The sequence below is a fragment of the Strix uralensis genome, chromosome 21 (assembly GCF_047716275.1).
Source record: "Strix uralensis isolate ZFMK-TIS-50842 chromosome 21, bStrUra1, whole genome shotgun sequence".
Classification (NCBI taxonomy): domain Eukaryota; kingdom Metazoa; phylum Chordata; class Aves; order Strigiformes; family Strigidae; genus Strix; species Strix uralensis.
In genome coordinates this window covers 9,846,856-9,872,019 of record NC_133992.1, presented here as the reverse complement: position 1 = coordinate 9,872,019, position 25,164 = coordinate 9,846,856, and the positions used below count along the sequence as shown (strand labels likewise).

The following is a 25,164-nucleotide window of genomic DNA, read 5'->3' as shown; positions in this document are numbered from 1 at the left end:
AAAGCACGGATGTACGAGGTGCTTTACGGTAAGGTCTGGCCAATCTTTTGATGCCAGTCTTAATTTTGCTGGAGTTGATTTATGGGCCTGGACAAGCTGACCTTGATGACAGAAGCTCGCTGGCGCTGAGGTTCCCCTGTGCCTCTGACACAGCACAGGAGCATGTGCAGGGCTCTAAGCATGCACTCAGGTGTTGCCCACAATAGAAACACTTCTCTGGCCAGGGGCTGTGTCCAGAGCCCCAGGCCAGTTGCTCACGCACGTAGCCTTTGCTTCGGCTTATTTCCATGTTAGAAACGTCCTGGAAGAACCCACCAATCTTCCGTAGGAAGCACTACTTGAAGTCACCATTATAGAGGTCAACCTCCAGCTTTCTGTCACCACAACCCCAACTCCTTGTGTAACGTGATGTTGAATATCTAATTAACAAATTGGTAGCAATTAGCCTTTTGTGTTAATGAGCAGCTACTAGTACCAATGGGAGGGAGAAGAGGGTGTCAGGACACCTTGAAAAATGTCTTTATTGCAAAAGTGGAGACATTCACGAGGAAGGAGAGACCTGCCCAAAGAGGAGGTCTTTGCCCGAAGTGGGCCCAAGCTGACTTCTCCTGGGGAAGAGACCCAGCCGCTCTCCGGTGGCATCTGCAGCCTCCGGTCCTGGTGGTGTCAGCGGCAGATCCAGCCATCCCTGGATGACGTTGCATGGTGCTTCCCAAGTGTTGCAAATCAGGAGTCTTTCTGACCTCCCTGTCAGAGATAAAATACGCATTTACTGTGAGATTAAAAAATCTGGAGACACAAAAAGCCTTGGACAAGCTGAAACAACAAGGGAAGATTTTGGAAGAGGCAGCTATCCCAAAGCATCTTTTCTGTACCTCTCTTTGTGATCTTTTTTTTTAAATGAAAAGGATAATAATCAAAGAGCTGAGGGAACAAATATTCCCCAAACAGCTCTGTCAGAGGAGCCTTCCCCAGTGCTGTGCAGGGGGGTCCTGCTGGACACAGAGCTGCAGTGACCCAAAAACCCCTCTGCCAGCAGAAGCCTATCGGCCATCTCAGCTTGTCACCCTGAATCATGCCCCCATCCCAAACCAGCTGTCATGTGCCCTGGCTCACAGCCTCCCCAGATGCTTCACTGGCGAGGTTTTGTTTTAACAATAATGCTTTTTTTTTAACCCTTAGGGAAATTTGAGTGAGAAAAATATTATTTCAACTAATCATTCAAAATTCAGGGCTTTAAGGTTCAAAACTCAATTTCTGAACTTGGAGAATTTGATAGTTGCAGAGGAACTTTTTTCCTGAGTTCTAATTTCTTTGAAATCTGCAACATTCTTTGCAAAATGTGGATAAAATTCCTTTTCATAGAAGATTTTCACCAGGAAAAGACAGATCTGTTTCCCAGCCAGGCTGCGGTTGCCTGCCAGACTCCCGAGGCTCTCCCTGCACAGCAAGAAGCACTAACGAAGAATACAATCTCTGAACTTGATTAATTACGTCTGCACTGCGCGGGTATTCCCACGGCACCCTCAAAACTTCTTGGTCCTGCCCCGGCACGCAGGAGGCACACCATAATCTCCGGGCTGGACTCTGCCCAGCACTGTCGCCTGTTGTTTTCACCAGCATCTTCACCTCAAGGATGGGCTGGAGAGCGGCCAAGTAGGGTTTAGAGGTGCCACTTCTCCCCAGGAGCTCATGAGGTCTGGGCATGCAAGACCTGGTGCCTCACAAGAAATATCAGCGAGGGGATGAGTTGGCTGGGGTGCAGCTCATCCAGGGGATGGTGGGGTGCACAGGGCATGTAAGAAAGGCTCCCAGTGCTGAAACCTGGCTACTGGGAGTCTTGCCCTGGTACTGGTGGCTCTGAGCACCCTGGCAATGGCATGGGCATGCTGCAGAGCAGCGCCAGGACCTGGCTCCGGGTCCCCACAGGTGCCCTGTGCATCCCATGTGCAGCATCTTCAGCGGCTGGAGACATCAAGAGGTTGTTAAAGCATGAGGATGGCAACCTGGGTTCAGCAGAGAATGAGCAGTGAAAGGTTTTGCTTTTCCTCCCCTGCTCCCAAAGCTGTTCAGGTTTGAAATACCATTTCCTCTTATACTTTGAGGCTCAAGCAAGCATCTGCTGCTTCTGCTGAGAAATTAAACCCCATGAAAAGTTCACAACACCTAAAATTAAGAGTTAAATTTATGTAGGTTTCGTGCAGGAATCTAAAATCAGTTCGTGGATGTTAGTCGAGCAAGCAGCACAACATCCCTGTGATGGGACTGGTGCTTTTATTATCCACTGATGAGAAAGCAGGCAAGGGAGGGTAAAATAGTTTTTCCATGGAGAATACAGGAAGTGGGTGGAAACAAGGACCCGGGTGGCCTGGATCCCATGCCCCCACCCGATGGCCAGAGACCATTCCCAGATGCAGTGTGCTCCCCAAGAAGCAGTCATCACTCAAGGATTTGGAGTGGCTTGAGCCTGGAAGCATTTAGCACAGTGCTCCTAAATCCGACCAAGGCCTGGGCCAGCTCTGTGGGGGTGCAGCAGCGCTTTGCGCTGGCTGAGGCTTCGAGCCGTCCCTCTGCAAACAGCCTGCACACCCCTGCCAGACACTCTGGGCTGAACTCAGCTCACTGCACTGGCAAAACCTGCCCAAACTGAAGCTGGAGTTTTTGCTATCTCATTTTGATTGCTGCTTGGTGATTGGCTTTATTATTTCAAGTATCAAATGTTGCTACAGGACAGCATTTTTCCTAATACTCGCTTGTATGTTGATTAAACCCTGACTGACCGCAGCATCGCAGTGAACAGCAGCACGCTAGCAGAGAGCAGCTCAAAAAGGCCAATAAAACAAACCAGGCAGAACTTCATTTCTCAGGAACAGCTGAGATAAGAGGGAAAAGACACACATAAGACAAAAGTTCCTGCCACAAAACCATGGAGGAAAACCAATCATAAAACAAACACTGCCTCAAACTTAAAGGGATCAGTGCGGGCAAGTTGTATTCAACAGCAGTCACATCAGCTGACAGGAGAGAGGCATGCAACACTAATTGGCTAGTGCTAATGAGAGCTAAAGCCCCCTTCATCCCCCTACTCAACTCACGCCTGGCAGGCCCTGAATGTGACAGAGCCAGGGCAGAGCGGGCTGCCCGGCCTTTGGAAAAGCATGTGTCCCGGCTAGGGGCTGCCTGACCATCTGGGTGCTCTGCTTTTGGTGGGTCCCACTGCCACGCGCCACTGTGGGCTACTGAAATTGTCACCTTGTGACAGGCTGGGGAGGCTGCCAGCAGGCGTGTGCCGGAGGGCACCTCAGCAGGAGGTTTGGGGTTGATGGGGAGGTGCAGGCAGAGGCAGGGCTGTGGACACGGTCAAGCACAGCCGGGTGTGAGGCATCAACACCCTGTGGCTCCCTCCCTCCTTCCCTCCCTCTCGCACACCGTAACTGAGCCTTGGCTGGCACCCAGATTTTCCCCAACATCAACTTCCATGGGAGGGTAGCGGCGGCTCTGCAAGATGAAGCGTCATGATTTCAAATTTAAAAATACCCATTCCTATGGCCCCTGCTGACGGCTTCCCGCTCCAGCAGCTTCTACTAAAGATACTGAAGACTGGGTAAACAGGAAGTGTTTTCCACACATCCCATTTCACTGCCAGAGCAGTCCCGCTCCGTGCTCAGCTCCATGTGCGCGTGGAGGTGTGGGTGACAATATCCCAGCCATGCACCACGACCTGTGTCCGTCCCGGGGCAGAGGACATGGGAGAGATGTCATAGGGCCAAGCAGTGTTTGCTGCAACTGGTAAAATTTGGGTCTAGAGTTTTTCTCAAAGTTCATGAGCTTCAGTTTTTGAGGAGGATGCTAGGAGCCTTTGTGACAGCTCTGTATGTTGTAGGATTGAGCCTGTGTGTCTGCGGATGGTGGAGAAAGCTGTCAGCTCTGGACCTGAATTTCCAGTGTCCAATCTCTCTGAAAGGAGCATTCAGCGCTGCCTCTTGCAGGCAGCATGTGCCATCCACACAAGCCCTGTAACTTTCCATAGGGAGCTGCTGCTTAAACCTCAGCCCCAAGCCCAAAATGAATGGAGATAGATCCTCCCTACAGGTTAATGTAGCATGCACACACAAACACACACAGCGTTTCATGTGCAGCTGAGCACAAACACACGCTCGTGTCTATAAGTGACTCCCCTGGACGGATGCGCTCCCATGGAGTCCCTCAGCTGGCAACGCTCGCAGCAAGCAGCACGCGGTATAAAGTCACCTATTGCTGGAGAGAATGATGGGCGGCAGAAAACAGCCTTTAAAAAAACATCTGCCAAGGAAAACAAGTGGGGTCTTTCTTTAGCCATGCATTTATATAAATAAACACAGGAATATTTTTCAACTCCCAAGCGACTTGCCCAGAGTAATATTTTGCTGAATAAGGGTGGGAGTAAATCCTCTGCTCACCGTAAGCCTGCGCACAAGCGCTTTGTGCTGCTCAGAGCGGGAGGACCCAGGCGTGTGCGGCGCGAGCTGGGGACGTGGCTCTGCTCCAGGGGAGCCCCAGACAACACGTGTCCCCCGACCCGTGCCGAGTGCTCTGCCGGGACAGGAGGAAAACGCGTGGGCTGCCGTGGGGGTCTTGCTGCCCGCAGCAGCAGGCACAATGAGCTGGCAGCCATGGGGCTGCTCGCTTGGTGGCTTGGTTGCATCCTCTGAGAGAATCAAGAGCTAATTAACACCTTCACAGCCCTTGTGTTCCAAAATGCCTCCTTTCCTGGCACAGTCTGGATCAAAGTTTCAAATTCCAGTTAAAAAGTGTACTATTCCTCCTTTGGCTACACAGAACCAAGGTCACGCAGACATTAAATTTGAAATCACAATCAGCTTTGCACCAGAACGGCCTTGAAAAATCACAGAGCTGGGGCAGTTGTTTCCACACCTCTCTCCGCTGCCCGGCGCTGAAGATGCCATCTTTGCTGGGTGGTGTCCTGCAGGTTTAGTGGCCCAAAGTGCATATATCTCACTCTTTCCCAACACAGGGACAGTGTGACAGGGGTGACAAGCCATCCAACAAACTGACTGCCCACTGCATTTTAGCCCAAATTTCAGGGGGTCGCAGAACGTGCTCCACTGGTGCCTAATGCCAACATGGCCCCCTCTTGAGAAGATGGCCACCAGCCCTGCCATGCTTGGCGCAGGCTGTGAGGGAGGCCCTAGTGCTGCGGGGATCCCCGCTGGCCCCCCATCTGCCCTCTCCAAGGGGGAATGAGAGGTGGCTGTGGTGGGGGCTACTGAAATGTGCCCCATGCCAGTGAGGTGGGAGGGTGGGGGGCAGCAGCCATCTTAGGCCTAGTGTGAGGCGCAGGCGGGGAGCCCAGGGCAGGCAGCCCTCTCCCTCCCTGTGTCCCCGGGGACACGTGGCTGCCTGCTCTCCATTTTGGCACCCAGTGGCCGTCCCTGATGGGCACAGCGTGGGGGTGCCGCCCCGCAGCCCTTCTCCCCCTCTGGGTGCGGGGCCAGCCGTGTTTGTTCTCCTCTCGGCGCCCGTTATCAGCGCACAACACACACAGGAAGTCCTGTCTGGGATTGTCCATCCCCGGCCTGATTTATACAGGAAGAAAAGCATAAAAAGCCGCCCTTCCACCTCAGCAGCCACCTCCTGCTTGTGTGCGGCCGGGCGGCCGGCCATGCCGGGGGTGCGAGGTGGGTGCCCAGGCCCGCCGGAGCCGGGGCGGTCAGGCAGGGATGGCTGCCGGGAGCCATCGGGAAGCACGGCGGCGCAGCGAGGGACGGTGGGGCACCGCAGGTACCGTACGAGCCGCGGCCATCACCGCAGCGGGGATGGGGTGGATGGGATGGGATGGGATGGGATGGGATGGGATGGGGAGCTGGCGTGGGGACAGAGGGAGTGTGTCCTCGCCAGGCCAGACCCTGCAGGATCCAGGTGGGTTTTTGCCCCTGCTCAGGCAGAGGTGATGGTGGGAGCCTCAGAGGCTGGTTGAACACACAGCACTGGCAAAGGGCTGCTGGAGAAATCGGGTTTTCAAAATGTCCTTCGGCTGCTCGCAGCGAGGCTGGCTCTGCTGTCAGCCACGCACGTGCCGAGCTGAGGAGTGTCTCCAGCGCTGGTTTGCTCAGAGCAGAGCCCAACCTGCAGCACTATTATTTTTAATTCACCCCACTGGCACTCAGGCTGTTTTCCAGGAGCGGAGATCTCAGAGGGTAAATATTACCTCCTGTGCATGTAGAGGAAAGCTACAAACACTTGCACAGATACCTGCGAGATAGCTGGAAATTCTTAGCAAATGTCTTTTCTTTCCATAAGTCATTCACTTTTTCCATCTGCCTGCTCTCTGAACACCTCTGATACAACGCCACGTTGTTCATCCTTCTGTCTGCGCTCCCCTCGTCCGCTCTCACTCCCCTCTGCTGCTCACCCTCGGTGCGGTGGGACCCCGAGCCATGATCTCAGATTGCACCACGGCAGAGTTTGGCCCCTGGATGCATCCAGGATGACGTGGGGCTGGACAGGGCTGCGGGCAGGGACCGTCCCTCCTCTCCCACAGACCTGAGGCTTGTCCTGGCTAACGGCTGAGCCTGGAGTGTGCTGGTGTGTGTGTGCCAGGAGCTCAGCAAAGCCTCTCAAATTTATAACTGGAGCTGGGTGATTTGCATGCTGTTTTCAGCTACCTGCAGACCTGTGGGTCCCGTCATCCTTATTTGTGGCATCACACAGCGTGGGCAGGAGGCTTACAGTGAAGCACCTGGGATACTTTGGGATAAAAGGCTGGCTGTGGGTAGGAGCAGCTGGGATACCCAGTGGGAATATGGAGCCGGACCACACCAGTGAATGGCTTTTGGTAGAAATAACCTGGCATACTTTTGCCCAGGGTCTAACATTCACAGAATCAATTCACTGGGCAGAGAATCAAATATAGGAAGAAATAACAATTCTTTGTCAGTGATAAAATTAATTTAAAAGTGGATTGGGAAGCTCTGCCAGCGCTTGGGAAGCTGTGCGAGACAGAAGCCCAGGTGCAGCGGTCTCCTCGAAAATCCACTGCTCCTCTGGGTAGTAGCAGAAAACACCGAGTCTGCACTGACAGATTTTGAATGTTATTCCCTGTGATCCAGCATTCATTCTGCTGATTGAGTTAGTCCCCCTCTATGCTGTTAAACTACCAGCTCTGCACAAGTTTCCCTAGAGGTAAGGAAGACAAATTGAATCTGGGCTGTGGGCTCATTTGAGCTGTTTCCCAGACTCTACTGCTGCAGATGGGGCTGGCTCTGGGGAGAGAGATTTACAAACTGCAACAAATTAGAGTAAACGAACCTGACTCAGTCACACCAGCAGCAGAAGGGCATGGCAAAACACAAGGGAAGATTTAACTTGAGGTTTCAAACCAGACAGAGAAAGAAAAGGGTCTCTGTAAACAGAAGAGGATGATAAGAAATGCTATTTCACACTCCGTCCTCTCTCCCAAAGTGAACGTTTGGATTCTCATCCTGCCTATAGCCTGGGAGGTGACTGCAGAGAGGAGCTCCACTTAGTGCAGGTTTCTGGAGCTGGAGGCTTTCTCCTGTTAGAGAAGGATAATCAGAGCAAAAAAAAGTCTTGTGCTCTCTCCTGAGCTGCTCACTGGGACAGCCGCGATGAAGGCACCGAGCCGGGCATGCAATACCCAGCTATTCCCACCACACTTCCCATGTGCTCCTCGGGGAGTGATTCACTGGGAAAACACAGAGGGGAACGGCGGGGTGGGGGACCATTCCCCACTGACTAATGCCACTTTTTGCCAGGGAAATTTCACAGAAAGCCGCGAAATTCAGTTTATTCCTGGGTGAGATGAATCATTTCCCAGCTTTTATGCAGCAGCCATTACTGCCTCCTCTAAATGTAAATAAGAACTTCTCTGTGTGCACATAAGAGAAAAAAAACCTGGCTACAGGATGTTGCCCTGTTCATGCATTGGTTTTTGCACAGCTATAGCTAGTCTGCTGTATGTCTCTACGGTCGCCTTAAGTTATAACATACCGGTCCCGGGACACATAATGCTTGTGAAGTTCTTACTCAGGCAGAAAAAAATAATTTTGTGGGAATCAGATCTCGGTCATAATGTGCATAGCACTGGGCAACTGGTGACGACAGACCGAGAGCTATGGGCCAAGTACTTTTCTTGGTCTGACCTGCTTTGATCCCACTGACATCAATGGACTCCTCTAGATTTCCACAGAGATAACTGGTCTGCAGCTGACGCAACCGAGAACAATATGGGACATAATAGAATAGTGGGAGGTCGTTTTCCTCTGCAGAACAGGGGCTGCTCCAAAGCCTAAACTTCAATATAAAGTTTACGACAAACAGTCTTATGAAGAGCCTGAACAGAAGCGTTTGTCCTAAAACAGGAAAAGCCATTCCCCCTTTTTTCAGAAGTACCAAAAATTCCTACTGCTTTAGCAAGTGCTTCCAGTTCTGTGCCAAGACCCCTGCGGAGGTCAGCGAGAGCCCATTGTACACAGCAGGTATGGGGTCAGCCGTGGCTTGTAGGAGCTGAAAAGTTTTGCATCTGTGTGTGTGTCACTCTTCTGTCTCCCCATCCATCCATCTTCGTCTGCCACTTGAGCACCTCTGGTCCCCATCTGGGGAAGCGCTCGTGTGCTTGGGCATGTCCCGTTTATTGTGATGGGCTGTAAGCACTCCTCTCTTAACCGAGAGTTCCTGATGTGGGACCTTAGTGCTGATCTCCTATTCATTCTCCTCTGTTAATCATTCCTTTGTCATGCCTACAGAGCCAGAGCAAAGTTGAGTCCCCCCACCCCAACCCCAGACACCCTCACAGCCCCCGAGCTCACCTAACCGCAGAGGGGACCGGCTGGAAGCCCAGCCCACCCCTCCAGCTCTCAATCCACCGCGGATGCTCTCAGGGTGATGTCGGATCTGGAGCGGGTGCGGTGTGCTTGGCAGGTCTGCAGGACGGGCTCTAGGAAACGGGGATGTGGGTGAAAATCTCACCTTCACAGCCAGCCCGGTGCTCAGCCTGAGACCCGCTCCGGGCCAGCACTCAGCGTGCCTTGTAGCTCACACTGGTGGTAAAACCAGCGGGAGACAAGGAGATTTTGACATTGTTAAATCTAAGAGGGAGGTTGGGCAGAAACATTTCTCTCTTGGCCTGGAGACAAGCATTAATATTAGATGTCGTGGGAGTACACTTCTAGCGTGCAAGGGAGAGAGCTTTGGAGGAAACATGTAAAACACCGGTCCAGGGAGGACTTCAAATTCAGACAGACTTGCAGTCAGGAGCCAAAATCCCTTACTGCCTTTGTCAGAAGCCCATCACACTGATATTAACAGAGCCAACAGATCCGATCTTCCCGCACTCTGAACTGGCATAACTCCTCTGCTTTCAAGGGAACTTTGCCAGGCAGTGTCCTGGGGGATTTCCTCCCAGCATAATGAATATTAACATATAAGATGCTGAGCTCTCCCTAAAAGTGGAGGATTAAATGCTCTTTTAATGGACTATATGCAGTTCTTAAGCAGCTGACTTGGGCACTTGCTTGAGCAAAGATTTGCCCCAGAAAATGGAACTGAAAAGCAAATATTTTGCAATTCAGATACTGGCAGAATTTTAAAATGCTGCAGCGCACTTAGGGAATAATTGCCTAATGGCTGAGAAGACTCTAACGGAGACCCTGAAAGGTGACGTGCTTAGTCCTGCACCATGTGGTGCTGTCCCACAAGGAGCTGAGAGATGAGTGCTGTGAGAGATGCTGGGTGTCAGTGAGTCCATCCCCCATCTCACCACCAAATTTACACGTGGGATCCTGGGAACTCATGCAAAGGTTGTCTGGGCAGTTAGGGATCTTTGTCCTTAAATGTGTGTGTGTATGTACTGAAGATGATAAAATATGGGATGGGATCACAAATCAGTTTAAGGGGACTTGGATACACCCAGGAAAGTGTCAACAGGAATGGGGCACTCTGATCTCTTGGGGTCTTGGAAAATCCCAGCCTTGGGCACTGAGGAAGCTGTGGGAGGGGATAGCTCGGTGTTCAGCAAAGCCCAGGCACTGCGTGAGGTGGAACCAGGGCTTCTGTCCTGCTCAGCCCTTGCTCGTACTCCTGCCTGCTCAGCCCCAAAGGGCCCAAAGGCACCGTGGGTCTGCCTGGCCTTTCCCATGGGGGTCACAGCCAGGTGACCTACACTGCAAGCTCGTGTGAGCGAGGGGAGGATCAGGACACATAGGATGCTCCTAAAACACCCGCTGTGCAGGGAAGGGATGGGCCTCCCCATGCCCTGCCACCGGTTTGGCAGTGTCCGTGCCTCTTCGGCACACCAGCAAGCCTTTGTGGTGTGAGCTCAGTGCCAATGCCAGGGACAGGTACGCTGTGGCCACGATCCTGCTTTCATCCTCCATCTCACTCCACAAGGACCTTTGGGAGCATCCTGGGAACCCACACAAGGTCTGTCGTGGGCAAGGGCAGGTCACTGATCTCTGCCTGCATGACAAGGGGAGTGTAACACTGAGCTTTCTCTGTTCTGACAGTAAGAAACCAAGATGCTCCGTAAAGAAAGGATCCCTGCCTGGGACAAATGATGGAGCACCAAGGATAAGGTGAGCATCTCGGCTGCGAAATGAGATCCTGTGCTTTCAGTATGATCAGATGGAGAAGCTTTCCATTGGCTTCCAAAGGCATTTTGCAATCATTAGACAAGTTGACTATCAGGCTCTGTTCATCTCCCCCATACACCAGAAAAAACAATAACACTCTTTGCATAATAAGATAATTACCGTCCCTTCCAGGCTCTTGGGAAAAGTTGCCTGTGCTTCATGCTTATGAGATTAAGTGAGCTGAAATCATTCCCCAGAGGTAGGCTGGATCCAGACAGAGTGAGCAAACCTGTTTGTGCCGTGCGAGATGCTGTGTAACACGGAGCTGCACTTCTACCGGCACCAGCAAGCCTTTCCCTTGGCTGCTGGGAGCGATCCCGTCTCCCACACCTCCGTCCTCCCCGGCAGTGGAGCTCCAGCTTCACCAGCACGTCCCTGAGCTGATTCCCCTCTGCTCCGCTCCCTTCCCTGGGGAGAATCTCACCAAAGCAGTTTATGCTCCTTTTACCCGGGCCCATCTGAGCGCCCCACGCCAGCACCTCTAGCACCCAGCAGCTTCCCCGGAGGGTGCAGTGCGACCCAAGGCTGCTCCAGCCTCAGCGTATCCATGAGGAAATACAGGGGATGGGCCAGTGATCTCAGTTGCTCTTTTGCGGCCATTATTGTTTAACTGGTGAATATTTCCTTTAAATGCCTACATGCTTTCAAAAAAATTGCAAAGCTTAATGGGAACAAATATTCCCAGGGGGTTGTATCCTGCCATTGATTTGCACATCAGAACCCTGCGATCTTTAAGGTTGGTTCTGCGCACAGGCAGGCGCCTAAGTTATTTGAAAAACAATAAGCCTCTGTGCTCTAATTTCCCAGAGAAAAATGTAGACAAAACAAGTGGCAGTTTGGCACAAACCAAACTGCAGAATTTGCTTTAATAACCGGGTGTTTAACAGGAGAAGCCTGTAGGCAGCTGGGGCTCGGCCTGCCTGATCTGTCCCTGGGCAGGTGTTGGCAAAGCTGCACCCGGCGTGGGTCCGGGTGTTGAATTTGGGCGTCTCTCCGGGTCGATCCTCGCATCGCTCCACAGCTAGCAGGGCGTCCAAGGAATCCTTTCAGCATCCTTTAGGGCTCGCTGGAAACCAGCCTCCCCGTCCTGGCAGTTCATCGCCTGCTTCTGGAGGACTTTGCTGTTGTAATGAGCTCAGGGGAATTAAGAATATAATTATATGTCTTATAATTATATGTCCTCCTGGGGAGTGCAGAACTAGCTACAATATTTTTTAGCAAAGAGAAATAAATTTGCCCTGGCCACTGCACTGGTGACAGACCATTTCACCTGGGAGTCTGAACACTCCTGGGTGAGGGGCCGGGGGCTCTGCTGGGATCTCTCCCTCTCGCCATTAATCCCCTGCCCACCCGGGCGAGCTGGTCTTGGCAGGGGGGGCAGAAATCCTGTGTCTTGTAGCATGGAGCGCACAGAAACGGGCTGGCAGGGCTGCGGGGCTCAGCCTGCTGCGGGCAGGTTGGTGCCAGGGTACGGATCCCCCCCAACCCCATCCTCGTCGGGGTCAGCGTGGTGCTGACAACATACAGCATCAGCGTGTCCCCCCACCCTGGGCTGGGCTTCTGCTCTGTCTCTGTGTGTCCCCCCTGGGACCAGACTTCTCCTGGAGGGGTCCTGCCCTGCCTCTGCCCGTCCCCTCAGGACTGGGCTTACCTGGGGGGACCTAGCTTGTCCCTCCATGTGCCCCCCAGGACCAGGCTTCTCTGGGGGTGTCCTGCCATGTCTCTGCACATCCCCTCAGATACTGGCTTCCCTGGGGGTCCTGCCCTGTCCCTCCATGTCCCCCCCCAGGACCAGACTTCCCTAGGGGGGTCCTGCCGTGTCCCTGCATGTCCCTTCAGGTACTGGCTTCCCTGGGGGGACCCAGCCTGTCTCTGCATGTCCCCCCCCCCAGGACCAGGCTTCTCCGGGGTGTCCTGCCCTGTCCTTGCACGTCCCCCGGGGAGCCCGGTCACCTCGGCGGGGGCAGGTGGCGGCTGGCGAGGGCCGGCGGGGCGGGGGCAGGCGGAGGCTCCCCGGGCCCCGGCGCTTCCCCCCGACCGGGAGGCTCCGCTTTCCTCCCCGCCGGGAGCTCATTGGGCCGGGGCGGAGGGACCGGCTCGGGCCGGGGGAGGAAATGCGCGGGGGGCCGCGGCGCGGTGGCGACTCCGCGGCTCCGGCACCGCCGCCGCCACCGGTGAGTCCCGGCGGGCGCAGCCCGGGACGGGGATGGGGGGGGGGTCGGCACGCGCCGGGGGGGTCCGCGGCTGCATCCTCCAGCGGGGAGAGACGGGGAGAGACGGGCGGGGGTGGGGAGCGTTTCGCGGAACGGGACTCGCTGCCGCAGCGGGAGCTCCCGGGGGTCCCGGGGCGGGGAGAGGGGCGGGGGGGGGCGATTGGTGTCCCTGGGGTGGCGGTGGCAGGGCTGCGGGCAGGGCTCTGTCTGCCCCGGCGGGGGGGGGGGGGTGCAAGCGCCCGGGGGAGCGGGGCTCGGCCTGCTGCGGGCCGGGGTGAGCATCCCTGCGCCGGGCAGCGGGGTCCCCGTGTCCCCCACGGTCCCCGTGTCCCTGTGCCCACCCCCGCGGTGTCCCCCTCCCTGCGCCCACCCCCGCGGTCCCCGCGTCCCCATGCCCAGCTCCATCGCGCCCGCATCCCTGTGCCCGTGCTCCGCCGTGCCTGCAGCCCAGCCTGCGCAGAGAGCAGCCGCAGGCGTTTGTCAGGGGAAAATCCATCTCCCCGCTGCTGCTGCTGCCCCTCTCCGGGAGGGGTTGGCTCTCAGGGCACAACGCGCAGTTGGGAGCAGCGGTTTCACCTGCAGAACTAGGCCAGAGCTGTTTCAAAGTGCATCTCTCTCCTTCCCGTGAGGATAGCTGCATCCTCTCTTGCACCACGTTGCAGACAGACCCCAATTCCTACCGCTGCCATCAGCCGGAGTTTTCGCCTTGGCTTCATGGGCAGAGCTGGACAAAGCACCGCTCACCTGCACGGTGGGTTGTATTTTCCCGCTGGCTGCTGCGGCGGGTTAGGCAAGAGCAGACTTAGGAAATGCTTCTGACCCCCCCAACTCAGAGGAGCACGTGCCCAGGCGAGGAGACAGTGCTGCCCCTGAAACAGCAGAAGCTCAGATGCACCCACATAGTTTCACTTACCAGACCATGGGGCTTCACCTCTTCATTTGAGAGGCTAGAAAGGCACTGTCAAAAAAACCCTCTATTTTTTTTCTTAAGCATGAAAAGATTTTCCTTCAGTTATGTGCTTAAAAAGAGGAGTATTAGAATAGGTAGTGCCAACAGGTTGGAGGATCAGCAGCAGCTTTAAAGAGGCTGATTTTCATAAACTCCCAAAAAAGACAAGTATAGACTATCCTATTTTCCACTTTTGCAACTTTTTTTGGTATGAAGCAACCATAATTTTATGACCCAGAGGGATACTCTGACCACTTGAGGTAGGGCAATGCTGCTCCATTTCAAAGCGAAAAAACAAACCATCTATATTTTAGGCTTGTGCCCTGCATTTCTTGCCTTCCCCACAGGGAAAGCTCCCACAGCAGTCACGGGAATCCTGTGGGAGGATGGAGATGGTTGGCAGAGTTTGACTTACAGACTTCTGGAGGAGCACTGCTAGTCTGGGGATCTGTGATTGTGAGGAAAGTATGTGTCCCAGTATAGCCCTGGGAAAAGCCGGCTGGCTGAGCAGTGGCGAGTTAGTATGTCTCTGTACACCAGGGTCCCTGGGATGTCTCCAGGAGGACTGGGGAGAAAGAAGGTTTCTTCACGATTTTTTAAAAATTTTCCAGCAAGTCAACCAAGATTTGATTTCCTGATGGTGGAGATACCATATATTAATCTTTAGAAGATGAAATTTATTGCTATATTTGGTGGAGAATGGAGGACTACAGGCTTTATATCACCAAAATCCTCCTTACCTCCTCAAAGCTGGGCTTGCCCGGAGGTTCAGACGGGCCTGGGCATCTGCAGTTCCCTGCTGGGCTGCGGCTCAGTGGGAAGAGCTCGTACCGCTGTGGGAGCAGGGTGGGCACGTTGCTGTCCCTGGACCCTCAGCTTCTGCAGTACCGCTGCATTCAGGGACTGAGTGAGGGCCTGATTACATTTTATAGCAATAAAGTTGATTTGCTGTGACAAAAAAAACCCCTATTGCCCAGCCAGGCAGGGCTGGGTGCCCTGCTCATGGACCCAGATGAGTCCCTGGCTGGGTGAGGAGGGGAAGGGGCTGCTCGGCCGGCTGGCCACCCTGCTCAGCACTGGAAATATGCACAAAACATTTGATATTAAGGGGCAGGAAGGCACCAGGCTGTTTTATCTCCAGATGTGGGTCTGCATCTCTCCATGCCTCAGTTTCTTCACCTGCACAAAGGAAAAGATGACACTGAGTGCCTTGGAGAAGGGCTTTGAGACCTGCAGGGTCAATAGACTTGGCATGGTTATCCCTAACAACTTGGCTCAGAGTTAGGAATTGTCCCGAAGGAGTTTGGGGATGAACCTGCAACTCTTCAGTCCAATCCTACCACACATCACCTGGGGATTTTAGTATATTAGCAGTTTCAGAAGGGTGCTTCATTTCATGTTGCCTCTCCACAAAGCCGCTCCTTTCTCAAGGCTTAATCAGAAAGACTGATTCTGTCTTTAATTCACATATATTTAAGGTGGGTTTCTTTAGTCCTTCCTCCTTTAACTGCTGCCATCCGGAGGCCAACTGTTTTGTTTAAAGTAGATATTGTTTAATTTAGATATTGTTACTGACCTTCTTCAGCCTTGTTTCATATTTGTCCTCTGCTAGAAAATCAAAGCCTCTTTATTCACGACTGTGTTAGCCCTGACTCTGCAGACGGTACATATGGCCCTTACAGCACTTTTCTCTGGCAAGAATTTGTATTTTAAAGAGAAGAAGATCAGATTTCAGTGTGTTATGTGGTGGGAAAACGCAGCTTTACAATGCTGTATGGATTAAGAAATTACAGGCCATTGTTTTGCCCTCGCTGCCTGGAATTGGCAGCATATTTCAGAGCGACACAGGTCCCTTCTCTGCCACTTGGCCCCCGGTGCCACAAGAGCATCTCCTGCGTGCTGGGCCGGGCGTAAACCGCTGCCACACTGGTGACTCGAGTGGGGCAAAGCGGGTTTGTGCGGGAGGAGCGTCCGCCCTGTGAGGGGTTCACAGGTCCCTCGTGTCCCCTGTGCTTTGGCACGTCCCCCTGCTCTGCTGCCAGCCAGTGTGCTCCTGCCCCAGCCCCTTGTGCTGCCCTCGGAGGGTCTGTGCACACCCGGCGCCGTCCCTCCGACCCCGGGAGTGGGGGCTGACCCCATCCCCACGGCTCTGTCCGGTGTCACCGGCTGGGGACAGACACCCCACGTTCACACCGCTCTTCTCTCGGTCGCAGGGTTCCCCGCTGAAGGACAAGACATGCGGTAGGAGCCAGCACTTCCCACCAAAGAGTGAGACTCGGTCTTGCTGCACAGCCCGGGGCACCGCGGGAGGGACAGGACATGCGCCGCATCGGCTGCTTCATCTCGGGACTCCTCTTCATCCTCAGCGCGACCAGCACGGACGGCTTTGCCCGGGCAGGGTAAGCCCCATTTTTGTCTGCATCTCCCGGGTGTGCTTGTCTGCGTGTCACGGTGAGGCGCATCCTCATCCTCTCTGGGGGATGAAGGACCCTGTTCAGCGGCACATGCATGGGAAGCTCACCAGGCTGGCGAGGAGGTGGGAAAAGGCTCTGCTGAGTCCTCCCGGGGCAGCCAAGGTTTGGCAGCCCTTTACTGGTGTTTGTTTTTTCACTGAAGCGAAAAAACCTCTCAGAGAAAATGCCCTGGCTCCGTGTAGCTCCATGCAGGGGATACAAAGACACTCTGGCCTTTTTGTCCAGGAGAGTCAAAAGCTAATCAGGCCCTGAGCTGTTCATGAATTATTATCGTCTCCTTCAAGTACATCCTTGCACAAAAATATTGAGCCCTGCAAACAAGCCATCAAAGGTGGACGCAGCCTCCTGGCTCTGGCAGGATGCACCGTCCAGGGGCTGCAGGCGTGGGAAGCCCCAGCGGGTTGTTGCCTGCTGTACCCTGTGCTCCCAGGGATGCGGCAGCTGCCCCGGAGCAGCAGCTCCAGCGATTCCCCTTCCCTTTCTGGGAAATGGGTCTGACATGTGCCCTGGATCCCAGCACAGCCTGGGCAGGCACAGCCCAGCTCCCAACAGGTCAGAGGAAGCGCAGATCTTGGTGCCCCAGTTTCTTCCCCAGCCAAAAGGAGCTTGAGCTCAACACCCACCCCCCCAGATACAGCTCACATCTTCTACAAAGTTTGTTTTTACATTGAAATACTCTCCTCTAGCGTTAAACCTTCTGCATTCTGGGTCGTGACTGAAACCACAGGCTGAATTCTTTGCTCTCACGCACAGGCTGCAGCTATAGATTTATTCTAAATTTTGCAAAGCAAACAATTGCCATTTAAAAATTGCATGTTCTATAGCATTAATCAGCGAGGCTGAGAGGAGTTTTCTGGAGTTAATGGAAGCCATCTGATGTCCATGCTAATTCCCAGGCTTTTTATTCTAGTTTCTAATTGGGCTGGGAGGCTGAGACAAGTAGACGAGTTCCTCAGTGGGACTGACCTGCTTGGGCTGGAAAATGTTGAAAGAAAGAATTTTTAACCAAGACCACTTTGGCTGTTAACCTTGGGAAAGTTTTTGACTGGATCACAGTTATCTCTTAGGAAGACTGGAGGGCAACTTTCATCTGGCCTCTACTCTTTTGCGGTGAGCCTGACCCTTCCTGTGAAATCATTAATTTTTTGGTGACCACAGGGGCATCCGCTTCAGGAGTGCAAAAGTCTCAGACAGGAAAAATCCACCTGGAAAGTGAGTGATTTTAGGGGAAGGGAAGTGATGAATGGAAGGAGAACTGCTTTGAGTTAAAACCCCTTAAATCTGGGCCCCAACTGCTCCCCCAGGATGGAGGGACTGTGCCGGGGTGAGTGTACGAGGAGGCGCAGGGGCTGAGGAGGAAGAGTATGTGCAGCCAGCAGCGCTCAAGCTTTGTGTCGCTGCCCTGAAACAGCTTGAAGTAGCCTCCCGGGTCACTTGGCCAATTAGCTGCTGCCGTTTAAATAGCCCTCTGTAGAGAGGGACTGTCAGGCCACGTCCTGGGCTGGTGTAAATCAGTGGAGCCCCTTTGCCCCGAAGGGAGAAGCGGCGCGTTGGTTTTTAGCCGGTGTCTGACCTGCTCCCCTCTGCTCAGCCGCAGAGTCTGTGCCGCGGCGCCGCAGAACAGGGTGGCCACTTACACCGAGTCCCACGTCCAGCCCGTCTACCAGCCCTACCTCACCACCTGCCAGGGCCACCGCCTCTGCAGCACCTACAGGTGAGGGCAGCTGCCTGCACCACCCACCTGGGCCCTCACAGGGAGCCAGATCCATCCCAGTGAGGACTGGGGGGGTCCTGCTTCCATCCATGGGGAAGAGGCTCCCAGCCCCTGGGCACGGGGTGCCAGTGCGGGGGGTCTGACCCTGGGCTGGGGGTTTGGGGTGGATTCTCCATCACCCAGCTCAGCCCCATCCTTGTGTTGCAGGACCATCTACAGAGTTGCCTACCGGCAGGCGTACAGGCAGCTGCCCCAGCCCGTGGCCTCGTGCTGCCCCGGCTGGAGCAGAGCTAACAGCCACGCGTTCAGCTGTGACAGAGGTAAGAGGCTGCTGGGCCACCTCAGTGCCAGCACTCAGAATCATCTAGGTTGGAAAAGACCTTGAAGCTCTTCTCACCCTCCCCCCAGACCCTGTGGGCCGCGGAGCTCAGGTCCCTGGATGAGGCCGTGGCAGCCAGCTCTCATTTATCGGCACTCTGCCTCTCAGGCAGATTCTCCCTGTAGGAAAGCATTTAAATTTTTGGCGTCACAACTAAATGTGGTTCAATTTCTGATTAATTCCCAGCCTTTCTTTGCTGCCTCGCAGGCCTTTTTCCTTTGGGATCGCTTATTAACTTTATAGTTACCAGAGGATAAATAAAACGAGTAAGTCCTTTCCATATAAATCAGCAGTAATGGAAGAGAAATGCTTTCAGGAGGCAGTCGTGATGTACAGCACGAAACAAATGCAAAACACATCAGCAACGAGCCCGTCCCCAGATGAGCTCAGAGCACAGCACCAGGGGCTCCCCAGGGCCTGCTGCTGCCCACCGGCCCCCCTCCTTCCCGGCCAGGCTGGCTGCCGGCACCTTGGCCTCTTCCCAGGCTGCAAAACCAAGGTCCTGTTCATCCCACACCCACCCTGTGCCCCGCTGCACCCCGATCAGTTCAACGCCACCACGCTGGGGCTGGTGCGGAGCATCCCGGCTCCAGGCTGGTGTGTGTTTTGCTGTGTGTGTGTCTTATGAGGAGCAGCTGAGGGAACTGGGGGGGGTTTAGTCTGGAGAAGAGGAGGCTGAGGGGAGACCTCATCACCCTCTACAACTCCCTGAAAGGAGGGTGCAGAGAGGGCGGATGAGTCTCTTGAGTCAAGGAACAAGCGCCAGGACAAGAGGGAATGGCCTCAAGCTGCACCAGGGCAAGGTCAGACTGGCTCTTAGGAAGGATTTCTTTGCAGAAGGGGTTGTTGGGCGTTGGAATGGGCTGCCCAGGGCAGGGGGGGAGTCCCCATCCCTGGAGGGGTTGAAGAGTCGGGTTGACCCAGCGCTGAGGGATCTGGTGGAGTTGGGAATGGTCAGGGTGAGGTTCATGGTTGGACTGGAGGAGCTTCAAGGGCTTTTCCAACCCAGATGATTCTGTGATATGATTCTGTCTTCTCCAACCTAGATGATTCTGTGATTCTCTGTGTGTGTGTGTGTGTGTGTGTGCGTGCGCATGATGTGTGAACACGCACCCACGGTAGCAGGGGAGGGTGCTCAGGACCCCCAGAGCTGCCCGATGACGCTGTGCTGGTGTTTTGTCTCGCAGCTCTCTGCTGGGTGCCGTGCCAGAACGGCGGGAGCTGCGCCTTCCCCGGCAGATGTGCCTGCCCGCCCGGCTGGATGGGGCGAGCCTGCCAGACAGGTACCAGCCACGCTGCTCCCCTCCGGGCTCCCTGCGTCACGCCTGCCCTGCCAGGAGAGCAGCCACGGGGCTCTGGGGCTCTGCCCACAGACTGACCCCGTGGTGGGGGACAGTGACCAGCACTGTGGCTCCTCACCAGGCCTTGGCACACACCTCAGAGAGGAACCCGTGTGTTACCCCTCCACACGCACACACACACGTGTCACTCCAGAGCAGCGATGCCTGATGGTCTGGCCAGGAAAGGCCACAAAACTCAGCTCCCAGAGGAGCTCTGACATCCCTTTGGCTGCCTCAGTGCTCCCAGCCCTCATGTGGAGCCCCTGGCATCCACATTTTCTCTCTCTGCTGCTCCGTGCTGGCTCGGCGTGAGCAGAGGCTGTGACTGGGCAGCCAGCAAAAGGCTTTCTGCAGAGCAGAGCTTGTGGGGTCGGTCTGGGACTGTGTATTTGTAATGACCCATCTCCCAGGCTTTGTAAACTCTCGCTGTAAACTAAGACGCCCATTTACTGCAGAGACTAAATCTGTAAAACGAAAATATCCGGGGGTGGAGGGGAAGCCTGGCGATCTCCCGGCACCGAGCTCCTCTCCAGCATGAGAGTGGCCTGACGGTCCTCGCCAGAGCATGGGGAAATCAGGCAGCTGGTGCACACCAGCACGGTGCAACCCCCTGCCATGGCGTTTCCCAGTTTTCCACCCTCCCGTGAGGCAGAGGAGGAGCGTGTGGCATTGACCCACGCTGGGCCAGGCAGGGCTGAGCCCATCGCTGACAGCTCCGGCTCCAGCGCAGGGGGGGAAAGGATTTTCCCACTGCCTAAAACAGATTCGCCTGGGCGTGGGAAGCGGTTCAGCTCATTTTGCTTTGTGGGAACAGCTTTAATAACTCCCCCGTGTGAGGAGAGGTTACTGGGTTTTGTACACACTTGAAAGGCTGATAGCTCCTCGCCACGGCTGGCTGGAACCAAAACCCCGGCCGTAAATCCAGGATGAGAGCCAAGCGCTGCCTGCACCAGCCTGGCCAGAGCTGGGACGTTTCTGACCACAGCTTTTGTTTCTGGCTTTTTTGTGGGGGGAGCAGGCAGAGGGGAGGAGACCAGCTCCCCCACGGGGTTAGCCCAGGTTTACTGCAGCTGGGTGCAAGAGGAAAGGCTGCGCCAGGCGCTCACACCCTGCAGTGCCGACAGCCCCCAGCGCCGTGCCCAGCTCAGCCTGGGGCGCGTGGCCTGGGCCCTTGCTGGGGTCCCACTGGGCCTAAGCCTGCGCGTGGCTGAGCCACTGGTGCCCCTTGGCCCCGGTAAGCACCTCCTCGCCCCTCCTGCCCTTGCTGAGCCCTCCCTGTGCTTTCAGACGTGGACGAATGTACCGGCCAGAGCCATGGATGCGGTCAGCTCTGCATCAACACGGCCGGGAGCTACCGCTGCGCCTGCCGGGACGGCTTCAGCCTCGCTGCCGACGACAAGACGTGCCAGCCCCCGGTGCCAGTGCCCGAGCCAGAAACCTTCAGCCAAGCAGGTAACCTGTCCCCCCGCCACTGCAAGACAGCCCCAGCTGCTCAGGGCCTTTGCTGAAAGCTGGGATTAACACTCAGCATCGCAGGGTGGCTGGAGCAGGAGGAGAGACAACAGCCAGAAGCCCTCAGCTTTATTCTCAGTGACTCAGGAGTCCCTCTACCACCCACCCAACCTCCCCAGCGCACAAATCCAGTCGCTGCTCCATCTGCAAAGATGACAGAGCCTGGTTGCGGCATGCGGGGTCTGGGATGTGGCTGTTCTCTCCATCGTCATCGTCCTTCCCGCAGGGCAAGTCCGGAGCCACAAGGAGCGGCGGGCGCCGCTGGTGACGGCCCATTATTACTTTTGGTACGCGCTGTGACACTTCAAACTCGTACCGTGAGTAATAATGCGCTGTGGCCAGCACAGGCATCATGCAGCAAACGCCTGGGAGAGCAGGACACTGTCCACATGTGCCCCACAAGCCACCTGCCTTTATCCCCCATCCAGGGCCCTCAGCAGGGACGATCCTTTGTGCCCACCATGGGACAGGGCAGACCCAGGTGCTAACTGATCTGACAACACATGAAAGGCCAGGCTTTGCCAGACATCTTATCCTTTAAGCATCACCCCACTGCCTGAAAAATTCCCCTGCTTTGTTGCAGGTACTCCAGCAGCAAGGAGAGGCTTGTGTGCGTTAGCAGCAGGACTAGATGCAGCAGGCGTTGGATCCGATTGACGTTCTGGGGGCTGGTCCCAGCAGGGCAGACCCCGGGGACTCACTTGGAGGGGAGCAGAAAGCAGCAGAGCTTGGCCCTCTCCACCTTCCACTTCCCCTCAGGCAATGGGCTTCTTTTGGTCACTTTTTCAGGTCCCCCCAGTGAAATGAAGGAAGAAATGAAAGACCTGAAGAACAGAGTGGAAGCGCTGGAGCAGGTGAGTTTTCAGCACCCAGCTCTGCCCTGCCCCATCCTGCCCCCCCCCCCCGCCCTGTTGCAGCTCAAGGCCGCGCTCAGCCAGCTCCTACCCGGGGGCCGATGGCAGCCAGAGTTTCCCTCCACCCCGGCTGTATTTTTAACATCACACTGGCCTCACGCCGCAGCGATCCCAGCTGTGCTCCACGCTGCCGGCAGCGCCCACGCAGCAGCTCTTTTGGCCCAGCAGCCCTTTGAATGCACCCAAATTTACCCCGCTGGGGTGCAGCCCAGTAGGCGGCGTGTTGCGTCGCAGCGGGTGGTCCTCCTGGCTGCGGGGGACACGCTCAGGGCTCCCCTTCTCCCTGCAGAAACTCCAGTTGGTGCTGGCCCCCTTCCACAACCTCATGCCATCCGCGCCGGAGGACGTCGGCGCAGACCCCATCAGCCGGCTGTCCCACTCCCTCCAGCAACTGGACAGAATTGACTCCCTCAGTGAGCAGATCTCATTCCTTGAGGAGCGGCTGGAGACGTGTAAGTGCCGGGAAAAAGCGGGGTTGGAGTATTTCACTCCACCCACGCTGGCCACGGCAAGCAGATGCGGGCCAGCAAGATCAGTAACACACATGCCCCTATTAATCTGTATTTCCCTCCAGCTCAGCAGCCTGTAATTAATAGAAGATGAACACAAACAGCCCATTAGCTTCATTTCAAAGCTGTTTCTATGGCTGCGCCATCTGACTGCCCTTGTAGCAGCCAAAAATCCTGAGACTGGCACACGGAAAGGGGGCTCTGGGGCAGAAGCAGAGGGAGCCCACTCTGAGCAGTGGGTCACGTCTCGCCATCGGCACCCTCACCGTCGGTGTTCCGTTCCTGTGCCGGTATAACTGACTCCTCAGAAGAGAAACCCCAGCTCTTAGGAAATTAACAGTCCAAAAAGTCAATCAGGGAAGTTGAGGGAGCGTGCAGAAGTTGGCAGATTTACGAGCCTGGGAAGTTGTAGGTATTTCTTTTTTGAAGTCTGGTCCAAGCAGCGGACCAGAGAGCGTCTCCTGAGTAGCAAAGTCTGAACAAGAGACACGGGGGAGAGCGAAACGGCTGAAGGCGGGGGGTCTGCAGCACCCCAGAGCAGGGCACCCCTCGGGTCCCCGCAGCACTGCAGCTTGAGGCAGGGTAGAGCACAAACCATATGAACACTTTATTTGGAGAGGCAGCTCTTTGCAGCTCGTTTTCCCATTAAATAATTCTAGTCAAAGACGCCCAGCTCCAGAGCTGGTGTGCAGCAGCAGCCTGGTGCTCACGGCAGAGGGGTGAAGGTGCTCGGAAAGATTGAAGGGGAAACTGTTTGAGGGCATATCCCGTCCCAGTTCACTGCTTGCAGTAATGGCTTAGATATAAAAGACTTCAAAGAACTTGTTTGAAGACTAAGTAGCTGCAAATAGACACTTAAAAAACATCTCAGAAAGGGGTAATGATCAGAACTACTGAGTGTTCCAGCAGAACGAGTTTCCTGGTATTGCCCTGTACATATTATTAGTGACAGCACCGAGGAATGTGAGCAGTATCACAAGGTAACATGGATTTATTCCAGGGGATGACTCCAAAATCCTCAAATTAACTTCTGCCAAGCCCGTTCCAGCAAGCAAAACTTGTTTTTGTCCCTCTCAGGGTCTTGAAGGTCCCTGGAGGACACAAGACTCTCCTTTCACGCTCCAGCAAGCGCGGGGGCTTGCAGGGCATCCCAGAGAGTGAAGTAACCGTCCATTTTCTGTGCTTTGCAAAGCATTTCACAACTGAATGCAAAGATACAGCTGCACCCTCCAATTATCTGCCCAGTGGGGATGCACGTAAGGACTAAAAACCTTCTCTCTTCTTTAAACCGCCAGTGAAGGCACAAGGTCGGATCTCTTTAGGCCAGAACCATTTTAGCCCCCCTAAGTCCGACTCATTCCCCACGTCAGCCCAGGTTGTCACCGCTCGGGGCGGGGGGGGGGCGCAGGCTCCCACCTGCGTGGGGCTGTGTCACCACTGCCCCGTCCCCAGCCCAGGGAGCTCCCCAGGCGCTGGGGCCCTCAGGGACCAGCAGCGCCTGCTCCTGCTCCCTGTCACACAGAGCCAGCACCACGCTGGGCTCCCAAACGCGGCGGGACAGAGCCAGCCTGGGGGTGGGGCTGGCAAAGGGAAAGCGGGGGTGACATTCACAGAGGTTGAGGTCAACCATATCCTTCTTGGGGAAAGAGACAAACCAAACCCAGGCTAACAACGTTGCTGGATTTTTATTTTTTTTTTTCCCCCATTTTCCCAGGTTCCTGCAGGAATGAACTCTAGCCGAGTGCATCAGCAGCTTTTGTCTCATCCTCCAGCCCCAGGCTGGGGACGAAGCCGCAGCACCGACAGGAAGGCAGAGGGTAGCAGGAGAAGGCTGGTTTCCTATCAGCACCTCCATCATTTTCTCTTCCAAGTCACCTTATCAAAGGTCACGCAGTTATTTCCAAACTGGACTCTCAGCCCTCAGCATCTCACCCCCTTCCTTGCTGGAGAGGCAGAAAATAAAATACCTTACCTCACACCGTTAGTGCCTGGCTGTGCCAGGGAGACCGGCTGTACACGAAGCCGCGCGGTGCCGAGCTTTGCCTGCTTTTCACTGAGCATTACCCTGGGACATCATCCCCCCAGGAGCTGGGGGCACGGGGCGGTCGTGCTGCCCGCCCAGGGGAGCACAGACCTGGCCTAGGCAGGACAGCTGCCCCCCCTGCCAAAAACCTGGGGACAAATCCCACGTTTTGGAGAACCACAGCAGTAACAAGGCTTCTCCACGGGCCTGAAGGTGCAGAGGGTCTGGTTTGACTGGAGTTAGAAAACCTTTCCCTGCGACGCTCCCACCGTCAGCACAGAGCAGGCAGGGACAAACCTCTGCCCCTGGGTTGTGCCAAGGAGGGAGGGACAGTCCCCTGTGTTGAGGACTGAGGCCTGGTGAGTGCGGGTGCTTACAGGGGCACGGCCACCGGCTGCTGCTTTAGCCAGTCCCTGCCGGACGTGGCAGCCACACGCTCCTACCTCCCCCCAGCACTGTTTTGCTCAGGCCCAAGGACAGGTAGAGCT

The 25,164-nt window shown here is 55.3% G+C and overlaps 1 protein-coding gene across 2 annotated transcripts; it reads left to right on the top strand.

Moving 5' to 3' along the window:
- Positions 1-5,624: 5,624 nt before the first annotated feature.
- Positions 5,625-24,631, top strand: EGFL7 (EGF like domain multiple 7). Of its 2 annotated transcripts, XR_012631819.1 has the most exons (11): positions 5,625-5,781; positions 10,524-10,592; positions 16,025-16,210; positions 17,877-17,999; positions 18,207-18,319; positions 19,566-19,661; positions 21,006-21,170; positions 22,020-22,084; positions 22,434-22,596; positions 23,731-23,909; positions 24,368-24,631. XR_012631819.1 is itself a non-coding variant. In XM_074891051.1 (10 exons), the coding sequence occupies exons 3-10, from the start codon at positions 16,131-16,133 to the stop codon at positions 24,388-24,390; spliced, it is 828 nt and encodes a 275-aa protein (XP_074747152.1). In that variant the 5' UTR covers positions 5,625-5,781; positions 10,524-10,592; positions 16,025-16,130; the 3' UTR covers positions 24,391-24,631. The 2 variants fall into 2 exon arrangements, 1 of the variants encoding a protein (XP_074747152.1); XM_074891051.1 differs by lacking the exon at positions 23,731-23,909.
- The last annotated feature ends 533 nt before the right edge of the window (positions 24,632-25,164 follow it).

Bases quoted from the DNA above. Each gene is read 5' to 3' on its own strand.
- EGFL7 (XM_074891051.1), top strand. From the start codon at position 16,131: ATGCGCCGCATCGGCTGCTTCATCTCGGGACTCCTCTTCATCCTCAGC. The intron at 18,000-18,206 runs GTGAGGGCAGCT...CTTGTGTTGCAG, and splicing joins CGCCTCTGCAGCACCTACAG to GACCATCTACAGAGTTGCCT. The intron at 22,597-24,367 runs GTAAGTGCCGGG...CCATTTTCCCAG, and splicing joins TGAGGAGCGGCTGGAGACGT to GTTCCTGCAGGAATGAACTC.